The sequence below is a fragment of the Podarcis muralis genome, chromosome 13 (assembly GCF_964188315.1).
Source record: "Podarcis muralis chromosome 13, rPodMur119.hap1.1, whole genome shotgun sequence".
In the NCBI taxonomy this organism is placed as follows: domain Eukaryota; kingdom Metazoa; phylum Chordata; class Lepidosauria; order Squamata; family Lacertidae; genus Podarcis; species Podarcis muralis.
The window spans coordinates 2,037,068-2,063,003 of record NC_135667.1 but is presented as its reverse complement, the minus strand read 5'-3'; the positions used below and the strand labels follow the sequence as shown (position 1 = coordinate 2,063,003).

General features: G+C 50.9%; 1 protein-coding gene across 1 annotated transcript in view; it reads right to left on the bottom strand.

The window, feature by feature from the left end:
* Positions 1–8,625: 8,625 nt before the first annotated feature.
* Positions 8,626–25,936, bottom strand: part of LOC114581833 (polyamine-transporting ATPase 13A3-like) — a 33,429-nt gene continuing 16,118 nt past the window's right edge. Inside the window, exons 5-19 of the mRNA XM_077917804.1 lie at positions 25,491–25,673; positions 25,239–25,390; positions 23,983–24,052; positions 22,300–22,434; positions 20,777–20,849; positions 19,505–19,636; positions 16,626–16,808; positions 16,368–16,525; positions 14,810–14,998; positions 14,633–14,694; positions 13,675–13,825; positions 12,243–12,359; positions 10,319–10,336; positions 10,025–10,178; positions 8,626–8,768 (exon numbers count right to left, since the gene is read on the bottom strand). Of these exons, the coding sequence (XP_077773930.1) occupies positions 8,626–8,768; positions 10,025–10,178; positions 10,319–10,336; positions 12,243–12,359; positions 13,675–13,825; positions 14,633–14,694; positions 14,810–14,998; positions 16,368–16,525; positions 16,626–16,808; positions 19,505–19,636; positions 20,777–20,849; positions 22,300–22,434; positions 23,983–24,052; positions 25,239–25,390; positions 25,491–25,673 (1,920 nt within the window). The remainder of the gene's footprint in view (positions 8,769–10,024; positions 10,179–10,318; positions 10,337–12,242; positions 12,360–13,674; positions 13,826–14,632; positions 14,695–14,809; positions 14,999–16,367; positions 16,526–16,625; positions 16,809–19,504; positions 19,637–20,776; positions 20,850–22,299; positions 22,435–23,982; positions 24,053–25,238; positions 25,391–25,490; positions 25,674–25,936) is intronic.

The window sequence follows — 25,936 nt, the reverse complement described above, 5'->3', positions numbered from 1 at the left end:
ACTGGTTGGAGGGTATGCTAAGCAGCACGTCGGGGCTGCCGTCGTCCTGGCGCGAGGAGTTCCATCGGCCCTTCCCCACCCGAGAGGGAGGGAGACTCTTGCCCACGCCACCCGTGAGCCTGGCATGAGGTTGTTACGGCGTGGCAGCGGCCGCTGAAGCGCCGCCCTTCTGCGTCCCTCCCCATCCCCTCCTCGTCCTCCTCCCTCAGTCGCCACCGCCACTGGCTTCCCCTGGCAGCGCGGTGGAAGTCTCGCAAGAGAGGGGCTGCCTGCCCGCCCACCGCCACCCGTCTCCTCATAACACACCCCTGAGGGAGGAAAGGGAGAGACGGAGACGCGGCAGCTCGTGCGCGCTCTCTCTCTTGCTCTCTCGAGGTGGAGGACCCCGAGCCGCTGCTTCCCTCCCGAGCCGGGCAAGCATGAAACCCGGGAAATTTAACGGACATCATCAATAAGGGACGGCAGCGGGACACGGTGCTGGGATAAAGGAGTTTCCCGCCAAATAAGGGACGGTTGACAGCTATGGGCAGAAGCGGCCTCAGCGACTTACCCCGCAGTCGTTGGCGCCATCCCCACACATCCCCACGTAGTAGCTGGAAGGCAGAATAAAAACCAGTAGAAAAAAAGAGAATCACGGAACCGAGAAATTACACAAAACAAATGAAATACCGTGAAAATCCCTGAAACGAGAAGTAATCAACTAAAAATATAATCTTATAGAAATAAACTAAATAATAAAAATCAAATAGTTTCAAGGAAAATATTAGAAAAACCTAGAATTGAACAAAGCCTTAACGGCTAAAACCTAAATGGCAAGTTTTAGACACAGCCCAACTTGAAGAAAGCCAAGCACAGTAATAAAGAGTTGAGGACTCAGCAGTGAAATTTTTTTGTATTGCCTTTACAAAAAGGTTTAAAAAACCTAAATGGCACAAATTCAAAGAAAGGAATACAAGATAAGCTGTTTTAGATTTTAAACAAACTCAAGAACAGAGGTGAAACGTTGCCCTGAGTTTACAAAAAAGGTTTGAAAACCTAAATGGCTTGTTTTAGACACATTTGGGCTTTTTATTCCTTTCTTGCCATTTATGTTTTCAAACCTTTTTTTTTTTTTTTGTAAACTCAGTTTTAGAAACCGTACCTCCGAGTCCTCAATCCTTTATGAGTGCGCTTTGCTTCACCTAGGTCAAGCTAGGATTATAATACTTAAGAATATTTGGGAGTTTTACCCCCTTTCTTTGATTTTGGTTGTTTAAGGTTTATGATTTCTCTATTTCCTTCTGAGGAAACTGAATAGTTCAGTGAAACGAGGTTTGTAGCCGGCATCCCGTTAAGGCCTTGTTCAATTTTAGGTTTTTGTTTTGTGGAAGGCAGAATAAGGCAGGTTATCTGAGGCAGGGAGGGAGACGGGGCCAGACCCCCAACCTCCCAGAGCCGGGGCTGGGACTTGGGGAGCCGCAATGGCAGGGTCCACTACTCACTCCATCTTCTGCAAGGCTTCCACCAGCTGGGTCTTCTGTTCGGGGGCCATCCGGGCATAGACCGTGCCGCAGAGGAGCAGCTGCAACGGAGGCAGAAGGGGGCTGGCGTCGAACAAAAACCAGAGGCATCCCAGCCCCACTTGGGGCAGAAGTTCTAACCCCCCCCCCTCCGGACACCGTGGAAACCCAGGGCGCTTCTGCAAGGAGAAGCAAGGCAGCAAAAGCAGACTTGGAACTACGGACCTACAGGAAAGGAGATGGCAGGATCCGAGAGACCTGAGTTCAAATCCCCACCCTGTGCCCGTGAAGCTCGCTGGGTGCGGCCGCGGGGGCCCTGTTGCTACCACTTTTAATAATAATAATAATAATAATAATACCCCAGCCAAGACTGGGCTCAGGGCAGCTACCAGCCAATATAAAACAAATTGAATGAAATACAATTTTAAAACAAGATTAAAATACAGCATTAAAACATTAAAATGTAGCCTCATTTCAACGGAAACTCAAATCAAAAACGTTTTTTGGGGGGATGAAAGCGTCAAGTCTTCACCAAGGCTAACTATCCAGACTGGTCCTACGTGGGCCAGAAAAAAGCCAGGGAAGTCCCCAAATAGGAGTTCCATCACAAAAGGGGAAAAAAGAAAAGAGGGGAAGGGGATCAAGTTGATTCCAAGCCAAAGGCCAGGCGGAACTCTGTCTTACAGGCGCTGCGGAAAGAAATCAGATCCTGCAGGGCCCTGGTCTCATGAGACAGAGCGTTCCACCAGGCCGGGGCCAGCACTGAAAAGGCCATGGCTAATCTGACTTCCTTAGGGCACGGGACCACTAGGGTGTTGCTATTTATGGACCTTAAGGTCCTCCGTGGGGCAGACCGGGAGAGGCGGTCCCGTAGGTACGAGGGTCCTAGGCTGTGACTTACCTTGCAGGGTTGTTGTGAAGACAAGGACCTGGGTTCAAATCCCGACTCTGTGGCCCACGGTCCACCCTGCTTGCCGTTCTCTGCACTGACAGCAGTGGCTCTCCAAGGGTTCGGACGCAGGAGACCCCCCCTCCACCTCCCCCGACCTCCCCAGAGATGCCCCTAGCAGGGTCTGAACCTGCCGCCGTTCCCCCCACTCTGCCATTCTCTCCAAAGGACGTACCTTGGGCAGGAGATCCGGGAAGTGGTCAAGGATGACAGAGAAGGACTTCCCGCCGACGGCAAAGTGGTAGCTGGTGTCTGGGGGGGCCGCATGGGGCTGGTCCTCCTTGTCCAGCATCAACTTGATCTCCTGGAGGAAAACAGGAAGGGGACATAGCTCCACTCACCTGTTTTGGTCCACGGGGAGGTGGGCAATAAGCCCTGCGATTCTTGCATGCCCACCCATCAGTATTCCTTCAATGGCTTGAGTTCTCATAGTGTCCAGCTCGTAGTGATGTATGGAAGTGAGAGCTGGACCATAAAGAAGACTGATCGCCGGAGAATGGATGCTTTTGAATCCTGGTGCTGGAGGAGACTCTTGAGAGTCCCATGGACTGCAAGAAGATCCAACCTCTCCATTCTGAAGGAAATCAGCCCTGAGTGCTCACTGGAAGGACAGATCCTGAAGCTGAGGCTCCAAGACTTTGGCCACCTCATGAGAAGAGAAGACTCCCTGGAAAAGACCCTGATGCTGGGAAAGATGGAGGGCACAAGGAGAAGGGGACGACGGAGGACGAGATGGTTGGACAGTGTTCTCGAAGCTACCAGCATGAGTTTGACCAAACTGTGGGAGGCAGTGGAAGACAGGAGTGCCTGGCGTGCTCTGGTCCAGGGGGTCACGAAGAGGGGGACACGACTAAAGGAGTAAACAACAACAACACCAACAAGAGCCCCGTCCTCTTCCCCCGTTTCCAGCAACTGGTATTCGAGAGTATACCTGTATACCTGAAGGAGCATCTCCACACCCATCATTCTGGCAGGACACTGAGGTCCAGCTCCGAGGGCCTTCTGGCGGTTCCCTCCCTGCGAGAAGCGAGGTTACAGGGAACCAGGCAGAGGGCCTTCTCGGTGGTGGCGCCCGCCCTGTGGAACACCCTCCCAGCAGATGTCAAGGAAATAAGCATCTATCCTATCTTTAAAAGACATCTGAAGGCAGCCCTGTTTAGGGAAGTTTTTAATGTTTGATGCATTACTGTATTTTAATATTTTTTTGGAACCCGCCCAGAGTGGCTGGGGAAGCCCAGCCAGATGGGCGGGCTATAAATAATAAATTATTGTTATTGTTATTAGACAGTGTGGAAAACTCTCCCTCTCCAAAGACAAGGAGGTCCATCGGTATTAGAGAACAAAGAATGCAGAGTGGAGAAGGAATTTCCACTTGGTCAGGATTCACTCAGCAGGGGTCAGTAATATTTTTCAGCAGGGGGCCAGTCCACTGTCCCTCAGACCTTGTGGGGGGCCGGACTATATTTTGGGGGGAAAATAAAAATGAACGATTTCCTATGCCCCACAAATAAACCCAGTGATGCATTTTAAATAAAAACACACATTCTATTCATGTAAAAACACACTGATTCACGGACCATCCGCGGCCCGAATTTAGAAAGGCGACTGGGCCAGATCCGGCCCCCGGGCCAACCCATGATTCAGAGTAACCAACTCCTCTCCTTGCAGAGGGATGTGGATTTTTGCTTGCAACCAGATAACTGAATAAAAAGGACTTTGCTGCCAAGGAGTGTGGTGGAGTCTCCTTCTTTGGAGGTCTTTAAGCAGAGGCTTGACAACCGTATGTCAGGAGTGCTCTGATGGTGTTTCCTGCTTGGCAGGGGGTTGGACTCCATGGCCCTTGTGGTCTCTTCCAACTCTAGGATTCTAGGATTCTATGACTATAAATATAAACTGCTCGTTCCTTTTTTGTCTTTGAAGTTACCAAAGGAAGGGCAGGACTCCCCACGCCTGACCTGGCGCCCGTGACTTGCACCCCCTGGGGAGACCGGAGGCAGCAAGCGCTCCAGAATCCCAGTTGCTGGAAATGGGTGAAGGGATGGGTGGGAGAGTTGCCTCTTGTGCTCGGGGTCAGACTGGATGGCCCTTGGGTGCCCCGTTCCAACTCTACGGTTCCAGGAACCCTGCTTGCAACCGTTCGGATGCTGCGCTAGATGAGCCGTTGGCCTGATCCTGCAGGATCCCCCTTGCATTCTTAATGCCTGCCCCCCCAAAAAAACAAGCCACAAAGGGGGGGGTGTCGCTGCTGCAGGCATCAGGAAGGAGCCTCACCTCCTTGCTCGCCTTGTCCGATATTTCCAGCGCAGGGAGCTCATCCGCGTACTGCCAGTGGATGGTGGCTGGCTGCCCGTCTCTGGGAGGGAGGGCCTCGGTCAGAATCACCTTGCCCTTGGCGGGGATCATGCCACATTCGCGCCCCACCGAGATGGCCGTCAGCAGGTTATCTCCTGGCCAGGGAGAGGAGGAAGAGGAAGAGGAAGAGGAGGAGGAGGAGGAGGAGGAGGAGGAGGAGCAGAGAGAAGAGAAAGACCGTCACAGCAATGCAGCAAATAAATTAATAATAATAATAATAATAATAATAATAATAATAATAATAATAATAATTTATTTATACCCCGCCCATCTGGCTGGGTTTCCCCAGCCACTCTGGACAGCTCCCAACAGAACACCAAAATACAATAACCTATCAAACGATAAAAGCGTCCCTAAACAGGGCTGCCTTCAGATGTCTTCTAAAAGTCTGGTGGTTGTTCTTCTCTTTGACATCTGGTGGGAGGGCGTTCCACAAGGCGGGCGCCACCACCGAGAAGGCCCTCTGCCCGGTTCCCTGTAACCTCACTTCTCACAATGAGGGAACTTGTCCGGGCAGAACGATGGGGGTGGAGACGCCCCTTCAGGTATACTGCTGGCGGGGGGGGAAGCTAGGCACCCCAGGTATCCTGGCCCCTAATTTCACTGCCCCTGGTCTTGCTCTAGGGTCCTAATGGCTGGTGAAATTTGGATTCGTTTAAATTTTAGGGGGGGAAATTCAACATTTTAGCCAAAAAACAAACAGAGCCTTTAGAAATCTAATTTACCTTCCCCTCGACTTCCCTTTTGTGGGTATTTATTTCGTATCTTTTTTATCACTGCATATCCAATTCAAATATATTTACAGTAATACCTCTGCGAACGTCTGCCTTGCTTCGGCAAACGTCTGTGGCAAACCCAGAAGTACCGGAACGGGTTACTTCTGGCTTTGCCGCTCGTGCATGCACAGAAGTGCTAAATCGCGCGTGCGCAGAAGTGCAAACCACGCCATGCGCGTGCATAGACGTGGCACTTTGCCCCGCGTCCTTTTCAGCTAGCGGCCGGGGCTCCAGAACGAATCCCCGTCGCAAAACAAGGTACAACTATATACATTTCCCCTTAATTATCTCTTACTGCACGTGTTGGTATCAATCCCGCAGAATTTTTTAATTCGTTGACAATATGTCCTCAAATAATTGATAAATTTCCCCCCGTTCTGTTTTTCAAAGTCTCTCTTCTTGATTTCTTATTCTTCCGGTAAGTTTTGCCATTTCTGTGTACAGTGGTACCTCAGGTTACATACGCTTCAGGTTACAGGCTCCGCTAACCCAGAAATAGTGCTTCAGGTTAAGACCTTTGCTTCAGGATGAGAACAGAAATCGTGCTCCGGCGGCATGGCGGCAGCGGGAGGCCCCATGAGCTAAAGTGGTGCTTCAGGTTAAGAACAGTTTCGGGTTAAGAACGGACCTCCAGAATGAATTAGGTACTTAACCTGAAGTACCACTGTAATGTATGTTAAGGTCAATATATTAAAACGGTATCGGAAAGAATCATTCTTGTGTGTATGTGTGCATGGGAGCTCATCAGCCTGTGCAGGTAGCCCATCAAAGGGAAGCAGAACTCTTGGTCCTGGACCTTTGCTGAGCACCCGCTAGCCCACCTCCAGCGCCCCCCCCAGCGCACCTGTCACCATGACAAGGCGGATGCGGGCCTTCTGCAGCTCGGCCAGGATCGGGACCGTCTCGGGCTTCAGCTTGTTCTGGAGAACCACCAGACCCAGGAAGTCCATGTTGCACTCGATGACGTCTCTGCAAGGGAGATGGATGCATCAGAGAGAGAGAGAGAGACGGAAAAAGGGGATCGTGGCCAGTGCGTGTCAGGGGAAATGAGGGACAGGGAGGAGGAGGAGGAGGGAGGAGACAGCCTTCTTCTTTTTTTAATATATATATTTATTTATACAACAAGGGGAAAAAAAAACACACAAAAAACACAAATACCAAATTACACACAAATTACAAAAATAACCATAGACACATAATTTTCTTGGCAAACAATAAAACATCTTGGTCTTAACACTAAAGACCCAACCTCCCGTCTATTCCATATTTCAAATTCATATTACTTATTGCCAATACACATTTTTTTCATAATTAAACTTATTCTCAATAAATCTAATGTCTTCTATCTACCTAGCAACTATTACTGAAGATCCTCGAGTGCTGCAACAGAATTTAAACTACTATATTTATTTTTCAGATATTCTTTGAAAACCTCCCATTTAGAAACAAATTCCTATTTTGATTTATTCTTTATCTTTTCTGATAAACCATCTAATTCGGCATATTCTGTCAGCTTTTGGATCCAATCTTGTATAGAGGGGATTTCATTACTCTTCCATTTTGCTGCGATCAAAACTCTTGCTGCCGCCGTCGCGTATAAAAAGATACCCTTCCTCTTTTGCGGAATATCCAAATCTGTTATTCCCAGGAGGTAGGCCTCTGGTTTTTTATTGAAAGAGATCTTTAGCATTTTTTGCAGCTCTGCATGGATACTCTCCCAGAATACCTGTATTTTCCTACATATCCACCACATATGGTAGAATGTAAGGAGACAGCCTTCTAAGTGCTTTATTTATTGAAAACTTTATAACAGAAATGTACAACAGATATTATAGGAAAAATGAGAAATAAAAACAAACCATGATTCATTCTTTAACTAGTTTTGCACATCCATTTGTGATTACATTTGTCAAGACCCCCAATTTCCCCTTTGCATTCTCGATTTAAATTCCTTAAATGCGCACTTGAGCGTTCGCCGTATTATTTGACTTACTATAAATTTTGCTTTGTACAGTTATCCTATTTGCACACCGAAGCTCAGTCAAAACCTGCCAACGGACTGATCTTTTGATCAAAATATTATTATTATTAATTAACTTTGTATATAGCCCTACACTCGTAGAATTCAGGGCAGTTCATAAAATTACAACATAAAAAACACAAAGTACAGAATAAAAATAAAAATCCTATTTGCACACCAAAGCTCACTCAAGACCTGCCATCGGACTGATCTTTCGACAACGTTCTTTTACATAAATTCTGTAAATATACCACTCTCCGGGAAGAAAATAACCCATCTGTAGTGTCTCTTAACCTTGTTGATAACCTTGCCAGTTTGGCATATTCACTTATTTTATTTTGCCAGTTTGATTTAGATGGGCTATCCTCTCCCTTCCAACCTTCTGTGATTAGAATTCTGGCAGCGACTTTAACATACATTAAAAGACTCTCCTGTATTTGGGGTGGGGATTTCATTTTCCGTAATTCCTAGCAGGAAGGCTTCAGGGTTTTTTTAGGGAAGGAACATTTGAACGTTTTCTTCAGCTTGTTATAAATCGTTTCCTAAAAGTGTCTGATCTTTTTACAGTTCCGCCACATGTGGAGCTATGTGCCTTCAGCCTCCCTGCATTTCCAGCAAGGGTTTCTCCCAGATCTGAACATTTCAGCCACTTAACAGGCATATACGGGACGCGGGTGGCGCTGTGGGTTAAACCACAGAGCCTAGGGCTTGCCGATCAGACGGTCAGCGGTTCGAATCCCCGCGACGGGGTGAGCTCCCGTTGCTCAGTCCCTGCTCCTGCCAACCTAACAGTTCAAAAGCACACCAGTGCAAGTAGATAAATAGGTACCGCTCTGGTGGGAAGGTAAATGGCGTTTCCGTGCGCTGCTCTGGTTCACCAGAAGAGGCTTAGTCCTGCTGGCCACATGACCCAGAAGCTGTACGCCGGCTCCCTTGGCCAATAAAGCGAGATGAGCGCCACAACCCCAGAGTCGTCTGCAACTGGACCTAATGGTCAGGGGTCCTTTTACCTTTAACAGGTGTTAACATCTAACAGAGGAGAAAGTCTGACCTGCTGATGTGCTGGATCTTGTGCCAGGTGAACTTGCTCTCCAGCCGCCGGCTTGCCAGAGCGATGACCCGCAGTCCTCGGCGTGTGTAGGACTCCAGCACGGCTGAGAAGGTGTCTGGAACTGAACGGCGGCAACATCAAGTGTTAAAGGTGGGGGGCAAGAGAGGAGCCCTACGGCTGGATCAGGCCAGCGACTCATCTCAGAGGGGCCAAGTAACCCTAAGAACCCAGGAACCCTGATAGACTGCCACTGAACCTGGAGACTCCTTACAAACGGGTTGGGTCAGTGGCCTGTCCAGTCCAGCACCCTGGTCCCACAGTGGTCAGGCGGAGGCCTCAACTGGGAAACCTGCAAGCAGGATCAGTGCCCAAGAGAAAGCCTCCCCTCCTGTGGTTTTCGGGAACTGGGATTCGGGAACATTTGGTGCTTCAGGCTGTGGAGGACAGAGAACGGCCGTTGTGGCAGTTTGCACTTTTTCGACCCTTGGGGATAATATATAAATTAAGGAAAATTGCCTCCCAGGACGTTTCCGAGCACAATTCAAAGTGTTGGTGCTGACCTTGAAAGCCCTAGACGGCCTCAAAGGCCCAGTAGACCTGAAGGAGCGTCTCCACCCCCATCATTCAGCCGGACACTGAGGTCCAGCGTCGAGGGCCTTCTGGCAGTTCCCTCCCTGTGAGAAGCCAAGTTACAGGGAACCAGGCAGAGGGCCTTCTCGGTGGTGGCGCCCGCCCTGTGGAACGCCCTCCCGTCAGATGTCAAGGAAATAAACAACTGTCTGACGTTTAGAAGACATCTGAAGGCAGCCCTCTTTAGGGAAGCTTTTAATGACTGATGTTTTAATGTATTTTTAATCTTTTGTTGGAAGCCGCCCAGAGTGGCTGGGGAAACACAGCAAGATGAGCAGGGTATAAATATTATTATTATTATTATTATTACTATTATTATTAGGAACCACCCTGTTATAGCGACTGCAGTTTGTTTTGAACTGTTTACGGCTCTGCATCCTCAACGCGGCTGCAACCGGCCCTGGAACCCTAATACGCAGGGCAGGTAAGAAACAGGGATGACTATTCATCTTAATCAGGGGTCAGCAAACTTTTTCAGCAGGGGGCCGGTCCACTGTCCCTCAGACCATGTGGGGGGCCGGACTATATTTTGAAAAGAAAAATGAACGAATTCCTACGCCCCACAAATCACCCAGAGATGCATTTTAAATAAAAGGACACATTCTACTCATGTAAAAACACGCTGATTCCTGGACCGTCCGCAGGCCGGATTGAGAAGGCGATTGGGCCGGATCCGGCCCCCGGGCCTTAGGTTGCCTACCCACGATCTTAACCATAGCGATTACTCTCAAGAAAGAAGCAGCCCACCCGTCTCTTTGCGGCAGAGGCTGCCCACCGTCTCCGGAGCGCCCTTCATGTAGGCCACCAGTCGCTTCTCCCCCAATGTCCGGGTCACGACGCTCATGCGCTGCAGGCTGGAGGAGAAGGGGAACTGCGCCAGGATGCCAATTTCGTAGACTTTCTGCAAGAGGCGAGGAGGTGAGCGAAGGGGCCAGGTGGGAGGCTGCCTCGGGGCACCTGCGCTTCCCATCCCCAAACCCCCCCAAAAGTGGAGAAAACTCCAGTGGCGCCGGGAGGAGGAGAAAAGCAGGTACCACTCACCATCAGCTCCATCAGCTCCTGAAAGAGAGAGAGAGAGAGAAAGAAAGAAAGAAAGAAGGACGTCAATAGTCTGTCGTTATGCATAAGAAGGGACGCGGGTGGCGCTGTGGGTTAAACCACAGAGCCTAGGGCTTGCCCATCAGAAAGTCGGCGGTTCGAATCCTGCGAAGGGGTGAGCTCCTGTTGCTCAGTCCCTGCTCCTGCCAACCTAGCAGTTCGAAAGCACAAAGTGCAAGTAGATAAATAGGTACCACTCCGGCGGGAAGGTAAACGGCGCTGCTCTGGTTTGCCAGAAGCGGCTTAGTCATGCTGGCCACATGACCCGGAAGCTGTACGCCGGCTCCCTCGGCCAATAAAGTGAGATGAGCGCCGCAACCCCAGAGTCGGCCACGACTGGACCTAATGGTCAGGGGTCCCTAAACCTTTACCTTATGCATAAGAACCTGGGCAAGAGCCAGCAAATCCGGGCTCCAGAGACCCAAAGGCATTGAGCTAGTATTAATTACCATACTTTTCCGTGTATAAGACTAGTTTTTTTTATTTTAAAATTATATTCAAAATGTTGGGTCGTCTTATACACGGATACAACCTCCCCCTATTTTCTCAATTTGGAGTCCCCAAAAAATAGAGGGTGTCTTATACATGGGGGCATATTATACACGGAAAAACATGGTACCTTTTTTATTTATTTCGTAAAATTTATACATGACTCGATGGCTGAAAACACAAAAAGCGAAACACCACCTCAAAGGCTGCATTTTAATGTTTTACTGTTGTATTTTAATCTTGTTTTTAAGTTGTATTCATTCAACTTGTTTTTATTATTGGTTGTTAGCCGCCCTGAGCCCGGCCTTGGCTGGGGAGGGCGGGGTATAAATAAAATTTATTATTAAAACTGTTTACAAAAAAAGATATGAAACAAGGATTTAACCCGCACACAACTGTGATCATTCTGTCTTGTTGTTATTAATTCTTATTATTTATTGATTTTATTATTTATACCCCACCAGTCTGGCTGGGTTCCTGCGGCCACTCATTTTATGGGTTTCGGTTTTTTGGTTTTCAACAGCTACTATAGCTGCCTACTCTGCTTCACACACGTTATAAAACGTTGTAATAATAATAATAACTTCTCCGCCCCAATCCCAAGATAAAACATCCGACTGGGCTGCCCCAGCCACTCTAGACAGCTTCCAACAGGAATAAAAACGGAATAAAGCTCATGTCAACTTTCGAAACCTGTGGGCAGGCCTGCCAGAACCAGAATGTTTTCAAGCAGGTGCCGAAAAGATAACAGCGAAGAGGAGTGCTTGGAGATCAAGGGGCAGGGAGTTCCACAGAGTACGTGCTGCTGCGCTAAAAGACCCGGTTCTTTTGGACACGGAACGGGTGTTGTGTGGCTCCTGGCGCAACGCCAGCTCGTCCAATTGAATAATAATAATAATAATAATAATAATAATAATAATAATAATAATAATAATTTATTATTTATACCCACCCATCTGGCTGGGTCCCCCCAGCCACTCTGGGCGGCTTCCAACAAAAGACTAAAATACAATAACCTATTAAACATTAAAAGCTTCCCTAAAGAGGGCTGCCTTCAGTTGTCTTCTAAAAGTCTGGTAGTTATTTTTCTCTTTGACATCTGGTGGGAGGGCGTTCCACAGGGCAGGCGCCACCACCGAGAAGGCCCTCTGCCTGCTTCCCTGTAACTTCACTTCTCTCAGGGAGGGAACCGCCAGAAGGCCCTCGGAGCTGGACCTCAGTGTCCGGACAGAAGGATGGGGGTGGAGACGCTCCTTCAGGTCTACTGGGCCTTTGAGGCCGTTTAGGGCTTTCAAGGTCAGCACCAACACTTTGAATTGAAGCGGCCGAGTGGGCAAGGTGACCTTTCAGGGGAGGGCTCCCAAAGCCCCCTACTCACCTCGTCCTCAGGGGTCCCCTCCGATGTGGCAGGAGGCGTCTGGTCAGGGGGCCGCACGACCGTGGGCTGGATCTGGTCGTGCAGGGCTGTCTCCTCTTGGGTCGGTTCCTCCAGGACCTGGGAAGAAGAAGGGGGGCTTCAGGCAGCGCCCCAGGCCCCAAGCGGGGGACGCGAGGGTCCTTTCTCTGAGGCGAGCCGCCGTGGTGGTGCCATGAGGGGACTCAGCCACGGCCTCCGGTCTCGCGAGGAGCCGGCGCCAATCAAAACACATACACACAGCTGTGCCCCCGCCATATACGATATGCGATACGATATCTTTATTGTCATTGTCTCATACATAACAATGAAATTGAAAAACTACATAAAACATTCAAAAACCCCTAAAAACTCTGAAATCCCATTTTAAAATACACTGTACTATACTATAAAATACACTATACTAAAAAATACACTATACTATAGAGACCCCTTATGCTGCGTTTAGAACCAGAATCGCATTTGGCTAGAAACTGTTTTCTCAGGCAGCTAGTCCTGGTCTTTATAACCCTGGACCTTCTTCCAGAAGGCAGAAGCTGAAAGAGATCATTTCCAGGGTGCTCACTATCCTGCGCTATCTCTGCAGCTTTCTTACGGCACCTGGAAGCGTAGATTTGATCTAAGGTGGGAAGAGTGCACCCAATTATTCTCTCCGCAGTCTTTACAACCCTGGACAGCATTGTTTTTCCCCTGGCCGTGCAGCTCCCAAACCACACACACAGACCATAAGTTAATACGCTCTCCACAGTGCAATGGTAAAATGCCATCAACAGGTCCTTTGAGAGATTTTCCGGAGGATTCTCAGAAAATATAACCTCTGCTGTGCTCTCTTCATCGGGTCTTTGCTGTTTTCTCCCCAGGTTAGGTCATCTCTCAACTCCATTCCCAGAAATCGAAACACTGAGACCTGTTCCACACACTTCCCCTCAGTAATAAGTGGCTGAATATTCAATTTACATTTCCTAAAGTCCACAATGATCTCTTTTGCTTTCTTTAAGTTAAGGAGTAAGTTGTTTTTCCTGCACCACTCCCCCAACTGCTCAACTTCCTTCCTATAGGCCGCCTCCCCCTCTCCAGCCGTGATTAAAGCAACCACCGTTGTATCATCTGCGAACTTAATGATCTTATTACTGGGGTGTTTGAGGGCACAGTTAGCTGTATAGAGTGTATATAAAAGCGGGCTCAACACGCACCCCTGCGGCGTCCCCGTATTCGTGATGAGATCTGCAGAGACGTGGGAACCCAACCTGACCCTTTGAGAACGGTTTGATAGAAAATCTAATATCCACCTGCACAAACATGGTGGAAGTCCCAGGTCTAATAATCTGGGCACCAATCTATGCGGAAGAATAGTATTAAATGCAGAACGAAAGTCTCCCCTCCCCAAACGCCTTACCCAGCCGGTGGCCTCGAACATCTTGAGGTCAAGGGGGTCCCCCGAGAGACGTCCCCCGATGGTGGTGAGCGAGTGGCAGGCGGCCATGGTGGCGAGGAAGGGCGAGCCGGACAGGCTGGGTCCCCGGACGTCCTGCCCTGCCGGGAGGAAGCTGAGAGGGGAGGAAGACCAGGCTGTGAGAATCTCTCTAGGGAGCCGAGCGCTGAGGAGGGCAGAGGAGGTTCTCTGGGTAAGTGCTCAAAGGCTTGGGCACATGGCCTTCTCTGTGGCAGCCCCCCAAACGGCGGAAAAAGGCCCGCCTGGCCCCTTCACTGCACAGGATATCAAATCCAAACTCCTCCTCTTCTTCTTCTTCTTCTTCTTCTTCTGACCTTGTGGGGGTCCGGACTATATTTTGAAGGGGGAAAAATGAACGGATTCCTATGCCCCACAAATAACGAAGATGCATTTTAAATAAAAGGGCACATTCTACTCATGTAAAAACAAGCTGATTCCCAGACCGTCTGCGGTCCAGATTAAGAAGGCGATTGGGCCAGATCCGGCCCCTGGGCCTTAGGTTGCCTACCCCTGCCCTAAATCCGGCCCAATCGCCTTCTCAATCCGGCCCGCGGATGGTCTGCGAATCAGCATGTTTTTACATGAGTAGAATGTGTACTTTTATTTAAAAAGCATCTCTGGGTTATTTGTGGGGCATAGGAATTCGTTCATGTTTTTTCCCCAAAATATAGTCCAGCCTCCCACAAGGTCTGAGTGACAGTGGACTGGCCCCCTGCTGAAAAAGTTTGCTGACCTCTGCCTTAGGGTAATGAATGAATGTGTAAATAAAACAATAACGGAATGAGAGGCATTACACGGCTGGACCTTCAAGAGGGACCTGAGGGCACGAGATTCACAAACATCGCTGCCTCTGACCATGGAGGCAGAGTCCAGCTGAAGCCGCTTCCTCCCGCTCACTCACCAACCATCTTGGGCTTGCACGAAACCCCAGAAGTCAAGCCCGTCCTCAGTCAAGGTTCCAGTCTGCAAGAGACAAAGCAGCAGCTGCTGTGAACGTTCCCAGGATGAGGCCGGAGGAGGAGAGGATCTCCCCGCCTCTCTCTCTCCCCCCGAGGAGTGGGGGGTCGGGGTCTGGTACCTTGTCGAAGCACATCAGGTTGAGTTGCCCGCAGATGTTGATGCGCTGGGGGCTGATGGAGAAGATGCGCTGGCCCCGCAGGCGCTGCTGGGCGTACACCAGGCCGGCCGTCATGGCCGCCGGCAACGCCGGGGGCACCGTGATGGTCAAGATGTCCAGGGATTTGAGGATGATGCGACCGACCAGCTCCTGGTCAGGAGGGAGAAAGAGAGGGATGGGTTTGCTTAGCCTGGAGGGAGAAAGGTCAAGTTCTGCATTTAGGCAGGGAGAATTGGATACACAAATACCGGGTGGGGGACATCTGGCTTATGAGCAGTTTTGGGGGGCAGGCAGGCGGGTGTGGAGGACTCCCTGGTCCTGAATGGGGCAACTGTGCCCCTGAAGGACCAGGTGCGCAGCCTGGGAGTCATTTTGGACTCACTGCTGTCCATGGAGGCGCAGGGCAGTTCTGCGTCCAGGGCAGCTGTCTGTCCAGACATCTTAAGGCAGCCCTGTTCAGGGAAGTTTTTAATGTGTGACATCTTAGTGTATTTCTGTTCTTTGTGAAAGCCGCCCAGAGTGGCTGGGGAAACCCAGCCAGATGGGCGGGGTACAAATAATATATTATTATTATTATTATTATTATTATTATTATTATTATTATTACCAGCTCTAGCTGGTACGCAGGATGAGACCCTTCCTGCCCGCAGACTGGCCAGAGTGGTGCATGCTCTGGTTATCTCCCGCTTGGACTACTGCCATGCGCTCTACGTGGGGGTACCTTTGAAGGTGACCCAGAAACTACAACTAATCCAGAATGCGGCAGCTAGACTGGTGACTGGGAGCGGCCACCAAGACCACATAACACCGGTCCTGAAAGACCTATATTGGCTCCCAGTACGTTTCCAAGCACAATTCAAAGCGTTGGTGCTGAACTTTAAACCTTAAACAGCCTTGGGCCAGTATACCTGGAGGAGCGTCTCCACCCCATCGTTCTGCCCGGACACTGAGGTCCACTGCCGAGGGCCTTCTGGCGGTTCCCTCCATGCGAGAAGTGACAGGGAACCAGGCAGAGGGCCTTCTCAGTGGTGGCACACTCCCTGTGGAACGCCCTCCTGTCAGATCTCAAGGAAATAAACAACTATCTGACTTTTAGAAGACGCCTGAAGGCAGCCCTGTTTAGGGAAGTTTTGAATGTTTGATGTTTTATCATTTTTTTTTAATATTCTGTTGGGAGCCGCCCAGAGTGGCTGGGAAAACCTAGCCAGATGGGTGGGGGTATAAATAATAAATTGTTATTCTTTATAGTACATGTGAAAAGGATCTAGAGCAGCCTTTCTCAACCTGTGGGCCAGAGCTCGGGGATGATGGGAGTTGTAGTCCAACAACATCTGGGCACCCACAGGTTGAGAACCGCTGCTCTAGAGGTTTTAGTGGACCACAAGCTGAGCTTGAGCTCACAGTGTGATGCAGCAGCAAAAAAAGGGAATGCTATTCTAGGCTGCATCAACAGGAGTCTAGTGTCCCGATCAAGGGAAGGAATACTACCGCACCCCAGCCTCCTCTGGAGGAGACCTACCTCCTGCTGCACGCTGTGGATCACCGAGTACAGCATGCCGATCCCGGCGACACCGACCAGGCAGAGGAGGAACCGGTAGGCATCTCGGTAGAGGCGGAAATCTGCCGGTTTTGGGAAGAGGATGGAGCAGACCAGCTGCCCTTTGGAGGTGGAGAAACCTGGCGGAGAGACGCGAGTGAGACGCACAAACACACCCTCCTTCCTTTCGACGTCCTGAGTCAGGAACAGGAGCCTGCCGCCGCCCCAAGGTGCCCTTACCTGTCCGGATGACCAGCGCCCGAACAGCCTCCCCGGAGTAGTACCGCGTTTGGATGACGGAGGTGCCGCAGAAGAGGGTGTGCCGTTTGTGCTCCTCGGGGTCGTAGGCGAGGTCCTGCAGGGGTCCGCTGGCCCCTCGGGATGGGTCTGGAAGGGCTGTCTTGGTCACAGGGACGCTCTCGCCTGGGGGCAGGAGAAAGTGAAATAAATTGAAATTGAAATATTTTATTGTCACTTGTATACAGTGAGATACATATCTGTCTCCTGAGAAATCTCTATGTGGGACAAGAAGCTACAGTTAGAACTGGATATGGAACAACTGATTGGCTCAAAATTGGGAAAGGCTGTATATTGTCTCCCTGCTTATTTAACTTATATGCAGAATTCATCATGCGAAAGGCTGGGCTGGATGAATCCCAAGCGGGAATTAAGATTTCCGGAAGAAATATCAACAACCTCAGATATGCAGATGACACAACCTTGATGGCAGAAAGTGAGGAGGAATTAAAGAACCTTTTAATGAGGGTGAAAGAGGAGAGCGCAAAATATGGTCTGAAGCTCAACATCAAAAAAACGAAGATCATGGCCACTGGTCCCATCACCTCCTGGCAAATAGAAGCGGAAGAAATGGAGGCAGTGAGAGATTTTACTTTCTTGGGCTCCATGATCACTGCAGATGGTGACAGCAGCCACGAAATTAAAAGACGCCTGCTTCTTGGGAGGAAAGCAATGACAAACCTAGACAGCATCTTGAGAAGCAGAGACGTCACCTTGCCAACAAAGGTCCGTATGGTTAAAGCTCTGGTTTTCCCAGCAGTGATGTATGGAAGTGAGAGCTGGACCATAAAGAAGGCTGATCACCAAAGAATGGATGCTTTTGAATTCTGGTGCTGGAGAAGACTCTTGAGAGTCCCATGGACTGCAAGAAGATCAAACCTCTCCATTCTTAAGGAAATCAGCCCTGAGTGCTCATTGGAAGGACAGATCCTGAAGCTGAGGCTCCAAGACTTTGGCCACCGCATGAGAAGAGAAGACTCCCTGGAAAAGACCATGATGCTGGAAAAGATGGAGGGCACAAGGAGAAGGGGACGACGGAGGACGAGATGGTGGGACAGTGTTCTCAAAGCTACCAGCATGAGTCTGACCAAACTGCGGGAGGCAGTGGAAGACAGGAGGGCCTGGCATGCTCTGGTCCAGGGGGTCACGAAGAGGCGGACACGACTAAACAACAACAACATATGCATGCTCAAGTAGGAAATAGTTTCTTTGTAGTTAAAATAATTTCTTCTGATCTGACTTTGTACCATGTGGGGTTTTTTGCAATGCTCAGAGGAAATCTGATTGGTTCTTACGTACACTGTGTAAAAAGTTCTTTTGTGAATAAAACGACCTGGGCCAAGGGGTGGACAGGAATTATTATTATATGCACCCCTCCCAGAGTCTTGCTGGTCAAGCCTCTGCGTGTCTTCTATTAATCAGAGTCTAATCCTTCCTTTGCTTTGGGAATGCCACATCCTGAAACTAGGATTCGGGAACGTTTGGTGCTTCAGGCTGTGGAGGGCAGAGCCATTGTGGCTAGTAGCCTGCAGCTGTGTTTTCACCTGTTGTTTTATTTGTACAGGGCTCAGAGAGCTCTTTGTTTAAGCCGGCGGTTCTCAAAGGGTGTGTGTGTTGCAGCCCCCTGGTGTGGCAGGAAAGGACGGCGAGGGTGGCAGGAAGACTCAAGGACCACCACGGAAACATTTAAACGTTTCAGTGCCGTATAGCATCAAAGTATTATTATTATTAATTAACTTTGTACATAGCCCTATACTCGTAGACCTCAGGGCAGTTCAGAACATAAAACTACAATATAAAAAACACAAAGTACGGAATAAAAATTAAAATCCCCAATCAGTCCAATAGTTTTTCTAAATTATTTGCAGAACATGAAGAGTCTTGCTGGTCAAGCCTCGTGGGTATTTTATTATTCAGAGTCCAATCCTTCCTTGCTTTGGGAACGCTACAGCGAGAGGTCGGATGGCTTCAGCGGAGATTCCTGAATTGCAGGGGTTGGACTAGATGACCCCTGGGGTCCCCTCCAACTCTACAGTTCTGGGATTCTATAAAACCACCCAGCTTGGCGGCCTCCTGGGGCAGGGAGTCTGGTTTAACTCTCTGTGCTGGGTGAAGGACTCCCTTCTATCCCTCCAGAATGAGAGGGTGGCAGGAGATCAGCTCCTAAGGAGAGGCAGTTCCCCCTCCGCCCATACCAGAGGCAGTGTGGTGGCCTGGGAATCCGATTCTGAGGCTGAACCTGAGGAATCCCAGCCTGCACAGGAGTCCCCGCCTCCAGGGCCGGCTGAGCCGGGGCTGGGACTTGAGCCTGAAGGGTCCTCACCTGTGCCGGATCCTCAGGAGCAGGCAGCAGCTGAATCCGCTCTGGCTCCAGAGGTGATGGAGGACCCATTGCCTGCAGGTGCTTCATCCTCAGCCCCATCAGGGGAAGTTGAGGTTGCCTCTGGGTCCAGTAACCCTCCAGCCTCTCTGGAGCTGCAGAGGCTCAGGGCAGAGAGGCAGAGGGAACTAAGTTCTCTCAGGAGGAGTGCTCGCCTCCAGGCCAGGAGAGGTGAGTCACCTGTGGGCCGGGACCGCTCCAGGCCTCAGAGGAGATAAAGGCCAGTCAGCCCAGTCCCAGGTTGCGGGAGCAACATCACTGGTAACCTGTTCCTGCCGGCACCCTGTCCTGCTCTTCCAGAGTTCCTGACCACGCCTGGCTCCTTGCCTTGGACCTCGCTTCGCCCCTGACGGACAGCCTTCTTAACCTCGACCTAGGACCGGACTCAGACCACGCCGCGCGGTAACCCCCCCCCCCGACCAGCACAGGCAGCCTTGCCTACCTGTCAGCATGCTCTCGTTGGCGATGGCAGTGCCGCTCATCAGCACCGCATCGCACGGGACGGTCAGGCCCTCGGGAGGCACCAGCAGGACGTCCCCCGGAACCAGCTGCGTGGAAAAGATCTCCTCTGTCTCTGCGGAGAGAAAGGAGAGCCATCGCTGCAGAAGGCCGTAAGAAGGGCCTGGTGGGTCAGGCCAAAGGGGGCCCCTCTAGCCATCCTGTTCTCACAGGGGCAAGCAGGCGCCTCTTTGGGAAACCCCACAATAATAAATAAATAATAATAATAATAAAATTTTATTTATATCTCGCCCTCCGAAGCCGAGCTCAGAGCGGCTAACAGTAAAAGTAACGCAGTTTACATAAAATCACAATAAATTAAAATACATTCTAAAATCTAAAAAATTCTAAAATCTAAAAAATACATTCTAAAATCAGTTCATTCTCAAATCAATTCAAAATCAAATTGATGGCAACCATTGGGCTAGAGTTCTGTGAGGATTGCCAAAGGAAGGGGCCAGGCTGTGCCCTGGCCAAAGGCCTGGTGGAACAGCTCCGTCTTGCAGGCCCTGCGGAAAGGTGTCAAGTCCTGCAGGGCCCTGGTCTCTGTGGCAGAGTGTTCCACCAGATTGGGGCCACAGCCAAAAAAGCCCTGGCTCTAGTTGAGGCCAGCCTGACCTCCCTGTGGCCCGGGACCTCCAAGGTGTTTTTGTTTGAAGACCATAATGTCCTCCGTGGGACATACCAGGAGAGGCGGTCCCATAGGTACAAGGGTCCTAGGTCGTATAGGGCTTTTTTAGGAAACTTCAATCAAAATAACCGGAGTAGAGGAAAAGCAGGCAGGTCAGATCAGAACAAAACACACCAGATCATTATTATTCCTAATTAAATTTGTGTACCACCCTTCAACCCCAGATCTCGGAGCGCTTCGTGCAGGTCTCCCCTTTAACGTATTCTTAATCTTTGTTGGAAGCCGCCCAGAGTGTCTGGGGAAACCTAGCCTGATGGGTGGGGTACAAACAATAAATTATTATTATTATTTATTATTACACAGACTGCCCACCCGGCCCCAAGCAATGCTGGAAGTGGAGAGAATCAACTATGGCCGGGTGTATATGATCCACGTGTGATTCAACCACGCTCGGTCCCCCAAACTTTCCGGCTCTGAACCGTTTTTCTTGTAGCTACGAGGGCGTCCCGAAGCCCCTCCACACCTGCCAAGGGAACTTGAGCCCCAGGACCTCCCTCCCTCCCTCCTTCCACGATGCTCACTCACCATACAGCCCCCGAAACACCGTCACGCGGATGATGTTGTGTGCAGCAACCATGTCGTGCAGCAGGACGTATTGCTGCAGGGGAGAAGGAGAGAGACGGGGTGAGCGCCAGGTACGTCCAGCCCAGCATCTCCTCCTCCTCACAGGTGCCCAAAGGGAAGCCCGCAAGCAGGATTCGAACGCAAGAGCAGCACCCCTGCGGATTCCAGCAACTGGGGGGGGGGGACAAGATGTGCGTTTTACGGCAATTACAGCCATTATTTCTAAACGTGCAGCTCACACCTGCAAAACAGCACCTTTCCGCACAAATCTGTGCCCTCTTTTTGGGGGTGCAGGGTGGGTTGGGATGGGGGCCTGCCCTACGCCTGTCTCAGAAGAAGCCCTAAAAGGTAAAGGGACCCCTGACCATTAGGTAAAGTCGTGACTGACTCTGGGGTTGTGGTGCTCATCTCGCTTTACTGGCTGAGGGAGCCGGTGTACAGCTTCCGGGTCATGTGGCCAGCATGACTAAGCCGCTTCTGGCGAACCAGAGCAGTGCATGGAAATGCCGTTCACCTTCCCGCCGGAGCGGTACCTATTTATCTACTTGCACTTTGAGGTGCTTTCAAACTGCTAGGTTGGCAGGAGCAGGGACCGGGCAACGGGAGCTCACCCTGTCACGGGGATTTGAACCGCCGACCTTCTGATCAGCAAGCCCTAGGCTCAGTGGTTTAACCCACAATGCCATCCGCGCAGAAGGAGACCTGTGGGACTCTGCTTACGACCTCGTGACAATTTCGTGCTCCTCTCGTAAGAAGGTCCTGCAGGTCCAAGGGCTCACCTGGTCCAGGTGTTCAGGCATTGGAAGCTGCCTGCGGGGAACCGGCAAGCGGGATCCGGGCACAAGAGCGACACCCTCCTCTCCTGTGGCTTCCAGCAACGGAGACCCAGAAGCATTGCTGCAGAGCATAGCCACTGCGGCTAGCAGCCATCAAGGGCCCTCTCCTCCTCTGTGAATTTGCCCCACCCTCTTTTCAAAGCCGGGGACGCGGGTGGCGCTGTGGGAAAAACCTCAGCGCCTAGGGCTTGCCGATCGCATGGTCGGCGGTTCGAATCCCCGCGGCAGGGTGCGCTCCCGTCGTTCGGTCCCAGCGCCTGCCCACCTAGCAGTTCGAAAGCATCCCTAAGTGCAAGTAGATAAATAGGGACTGCTTACTAGCGGGAAGGTAAACGGCGTTTCCGTGTGCGGCTCTGGCTCGCCAGAGTAGGTTTGTCACGCTGGCCATGTGACCCGGAAGTGTCTGCGGACAGCGCTGGCTCCCGGCCTATAGAGTGAGATGGGCGCACAACCCTAGAGTCTGTCAAGACTGGCCCGTACGGGCAGGGGTACCTTTACCTTTTCAAAGCCACCTGGGCTGGCGGCCATCGCGGCCTCTAATCCTCTTTCAAAGCCACCACCCGCCATCGCATCCTCTCCCCTTTAGCCCCCCCCTCCCAGCCACACACACACACCCCTTCTGCCAACCGTGAGCCCGGCCAGCGGTACCTTCCGGATGGTGTAGAGGGAGGAGCAGATGGAGACCAGCGACATGAAGAGGATGGCAGAGGCGTACAGGTAGTAGTTATCCAGGGACCACAGCACCATGCTGAAGGCTTGGAAAATGTAGAAAGGGTTCAACACCTGAGGAGGAGAGGAAGAGGAGGAGGTGGAGGAGAAGCCCCCGGCAAGGTCAGGACTTTCTGGCGGATAGAGCCATCGGACAGACCCCCTCGGAAGGTGGCGCGTTCTCCTTCGTTGGAGGTCTTTAAGCAGAGGCTGGGCGGCCTGCCTGCCAGGGACTCCTGCATTTTGGCGGGTTGGTCTAAATGACCTTCGGGGGGCTTTAGATACCTATTCGGTCCACAAATTACCATATAGCATATATTCAACACAAAAAGCAGCGACAATTTGTTGTTGACAAAGGACAACTGGACATATAAAGGGCCCCATTACCTTCAGTAGCTTAGGGCCTCATCAAACCTAAATCTGGCCAACCAGGTGCCCATTATGGGATGCCCACAAAGCAGGATTCGAACACAAGAGCGGCGCTCTCCCCTCCTGTGGTTTCCAGCGACTGCCATTTGAAAACACACCACAGCCTCCGACAGGGGCGACCGATTCTTTGGCGATCACTCGTAGCCGAGTAAGATTGTCTTCCATAAACACGGTCTTAACAGCGAGTCCGTAAGTGACCGTGGAGGCCAATTCTGGACCCACACGTCCTTCCACAGTGGGGACATTGGTTTCCTGGCAGGAGTTGATCACGGTGTGGATTTGCCAAGCGTGCCTTCCTCTTAGTACGTTTCTCCCTTGCATCCTGAGTTTGAGCGTCTTCAAACCCCGTGACATCTTTGGTAAAGGCTGTTCTCCAACTGGAGCCCTCGCAGGCCAGTGTTTCCCAATTGTTGGTGTTTATACTACCTTTTTTCGATTTGCCTTGAGACAGTCTTTCAACCTCTTTTGTTGACAGCCAGCATTATGCTTTCCATTTCTAAGTTTGGAATAGTTGCTTTGGAAGACGATCATCAGGCATCTGAACAACATGACCAGTCCAACGAAGGTGATGTTGAAAGATCATTGCTTCAACACTGGTGATCTTTGCTTCTTCCAGTACACTGGCATTAGTTCGCCTGTCTTCCCAGGTGATGTGTAAAACTTTTTGGAGACACTGTTGATGGAATCAACAGTGATATGATAGCCATGTTCAAATATATAAAAGGATGTCATATAGAGGAGGGAGAAAGGTTGTTTTCTGCTGCTCCAGAGAAGCGGACACGGAGCAATGGATCCAAACTACAAGAAAGAAGATTCCACCTAAACATTAGGAAGACCTTCCTGACAGTAAGAGCTGTTCAACAGTGGAATTTGCTGCCAAGGAGTGTGGTGGAGTCTCCTTCTTTGGAGGTCTTTAAGCAGAGGCTTGACAACCGTATGTCAGGAGTGCTCTGATGGTGTTTCCTGCTTGGCAGGGGGTTGGACTCGATGGCCCTTGTGGTCTCTTCCAACTCTATGATTCTAGGATTCTATGAATCTTTCGAGGAGTTGGAGATGGCGTTTATAAGTGGCCCGTGTTTCACAAAAATACAGTAAGTAGTACAATGGCTTTGTAAACAAGCATTTTGGTTTCCCTGCAAATGTCCCGGGCGACCGATACACACACAAACACACATACAAAGGCTGCAAACTTACCTCCTTGATGAGGAGTTTGGGGAGGGAAGGCACTTGAACGTCAATTTGGTTGGCTCCGTAGAAAAGCCTCCTAAAGACAGAAGTTGGATTGGGGGGAGAATGCATGTGCTCAGAATGGGGGGGGGGGAGCAGAGGGGGGGAATTATCTTGCCCCAGCTGCCCCCCTGCCCCAGCTAATATCTTAGAAGCACTGCAGAAAGAGGATACCCTGCACCATTCCTCTCGGCCCGCCAGTCACTTACCTTCCTTCCCAGCCTCTTCAAAAAATAAAGGGGGGTCCTTGAGCCGCCTACATGTAATGGCCTGGGATTCAGACTCGGATGCTGAACCTGAGGGATCCCAGCCTGCACAGGAGTCCCCGCCTCCAGAACCAGCTGAGCCAGGGCTGGGGCTTGAATCTGAAGGGCCCTCACCTGTGCCGGATCCTCAGGAGCAGGCACCAGGTGATTCCACTCTGGCTCCAGAAGTGATGGAGGACCCATTGCCTGCAGGTGCTCCACTCTCAGCCCCGTCAGAGGAAGCTGAGGTTGCCTCTGGGTCCGGTGACCCTCCAGCCTCTCCGGAGCTGCAGAGGCTCAGGGCAGAGAGGCGGAAGGAACTAAGTTCCTGCGGGAGGAATGCTTGCCTCCAGGCCAGGAGAGGCGAGTCACCAGAGGATCGGGGCTGCCCTATGCCTCGGGGCAGATAAAACACTTCTGTGTTGAGTGTTATGCTGAGGTTTGTCTGTTTTTGCTATTTATTTTGCGTTTTTGTGGTGTTTTTTGTTTTCGTGACTGTGTGGAACCCAGTTCAGCTACTGATTGATTGATTGTATGACTGCAGTACATTGTTTATTGCTTTCATTTTATGGATCAATGGTCTCCTTAGATAGTGAAATTCATGTTAAATGGCTGTTTTAGGGCTTGTTTTTAAAAGTCTGGAACGGATTAATCCGTTTTGCATTACTTTCTATGGGAAAGTGCACCTTGGTTTTGGAACGCTTTGGTTTTGGAATGGATTAAGTTTGAGAACCAAGGTGTCGCTGTACAAGGGAACTGACTGGGAAATGCAGGGGGAGATAGTCTCAGGAGTTCCTGGGTCTCAGTGAGTGTTGTGAGGTCTACCAGGGAAATGAGCGAGCGGTTTTCACTTTGGGTTAAGGAAGGGGGCAGGAGACGGTTCCTTGGGCGCCCTCCTTCCGTCGCAACCGTCCCACCCCCTGCCCAGAGATGCTCAGCACGGGCACAGCCCGCCCTTGCCCCTCTCCCCTTACTCACCGGTAGTCCTGGGTGCTGCGAGGGAGGCCAGCCCCGTGGAGGGTGTGCAGGGAGGAGCATGACAGCCCAACGTCGAGGGCCCTGAGCCGCTGGAAGGACTGGGACTCGGGGCTCCAGAGGTAGCGTGAATTCTGGTGGACGAAAAAGCGGATCTGCGGGGGGGGGGGGGAGAAAAAGGTGTCCGTGAGGGTGGGGGAAGAGAGGAGGGCTGCAGCAGAGACCCCCACCCCCTCCCAAAGGCCCCCAGCTCACCTCTGCCTGCTCCCCGCAGGCGGGTTGGGACAGAAAATTGCCCTCTTCGCAATCCCAGTCCTCCAAGGGGCCGGCCTGGCAGAGAGGCCTCTTGCTCTCTGGCACCTGCGGGAAGCCCAGCGGGCTCGATCCGGGAGCGAAGAAGGAGCGCACCCGGACCCGGGACCAAGTCCGGAACTCGTCCTGCGGGAGGGAAGCAGCGGGGAGAGTGAGCAGTCGCCCACGTTTCCTACGGACTCAGATTTTTCGGTGCTGTGGCGAAACCTGTCCTCTGGAACTCCCTGCCTATTGACGCCTTCAGCTGCACTCGTTTCAGCCCCTACTGAAAACATTGTTTGCCGGGGTTCAACAAGAACTTACGGTGTTCTTTACAGAGAGCTTGAAAGAATCGACTGCGAAAAAACCGTGATGGTTTTGCAACATTGCCAAGCGAAGAGAGCTCTATT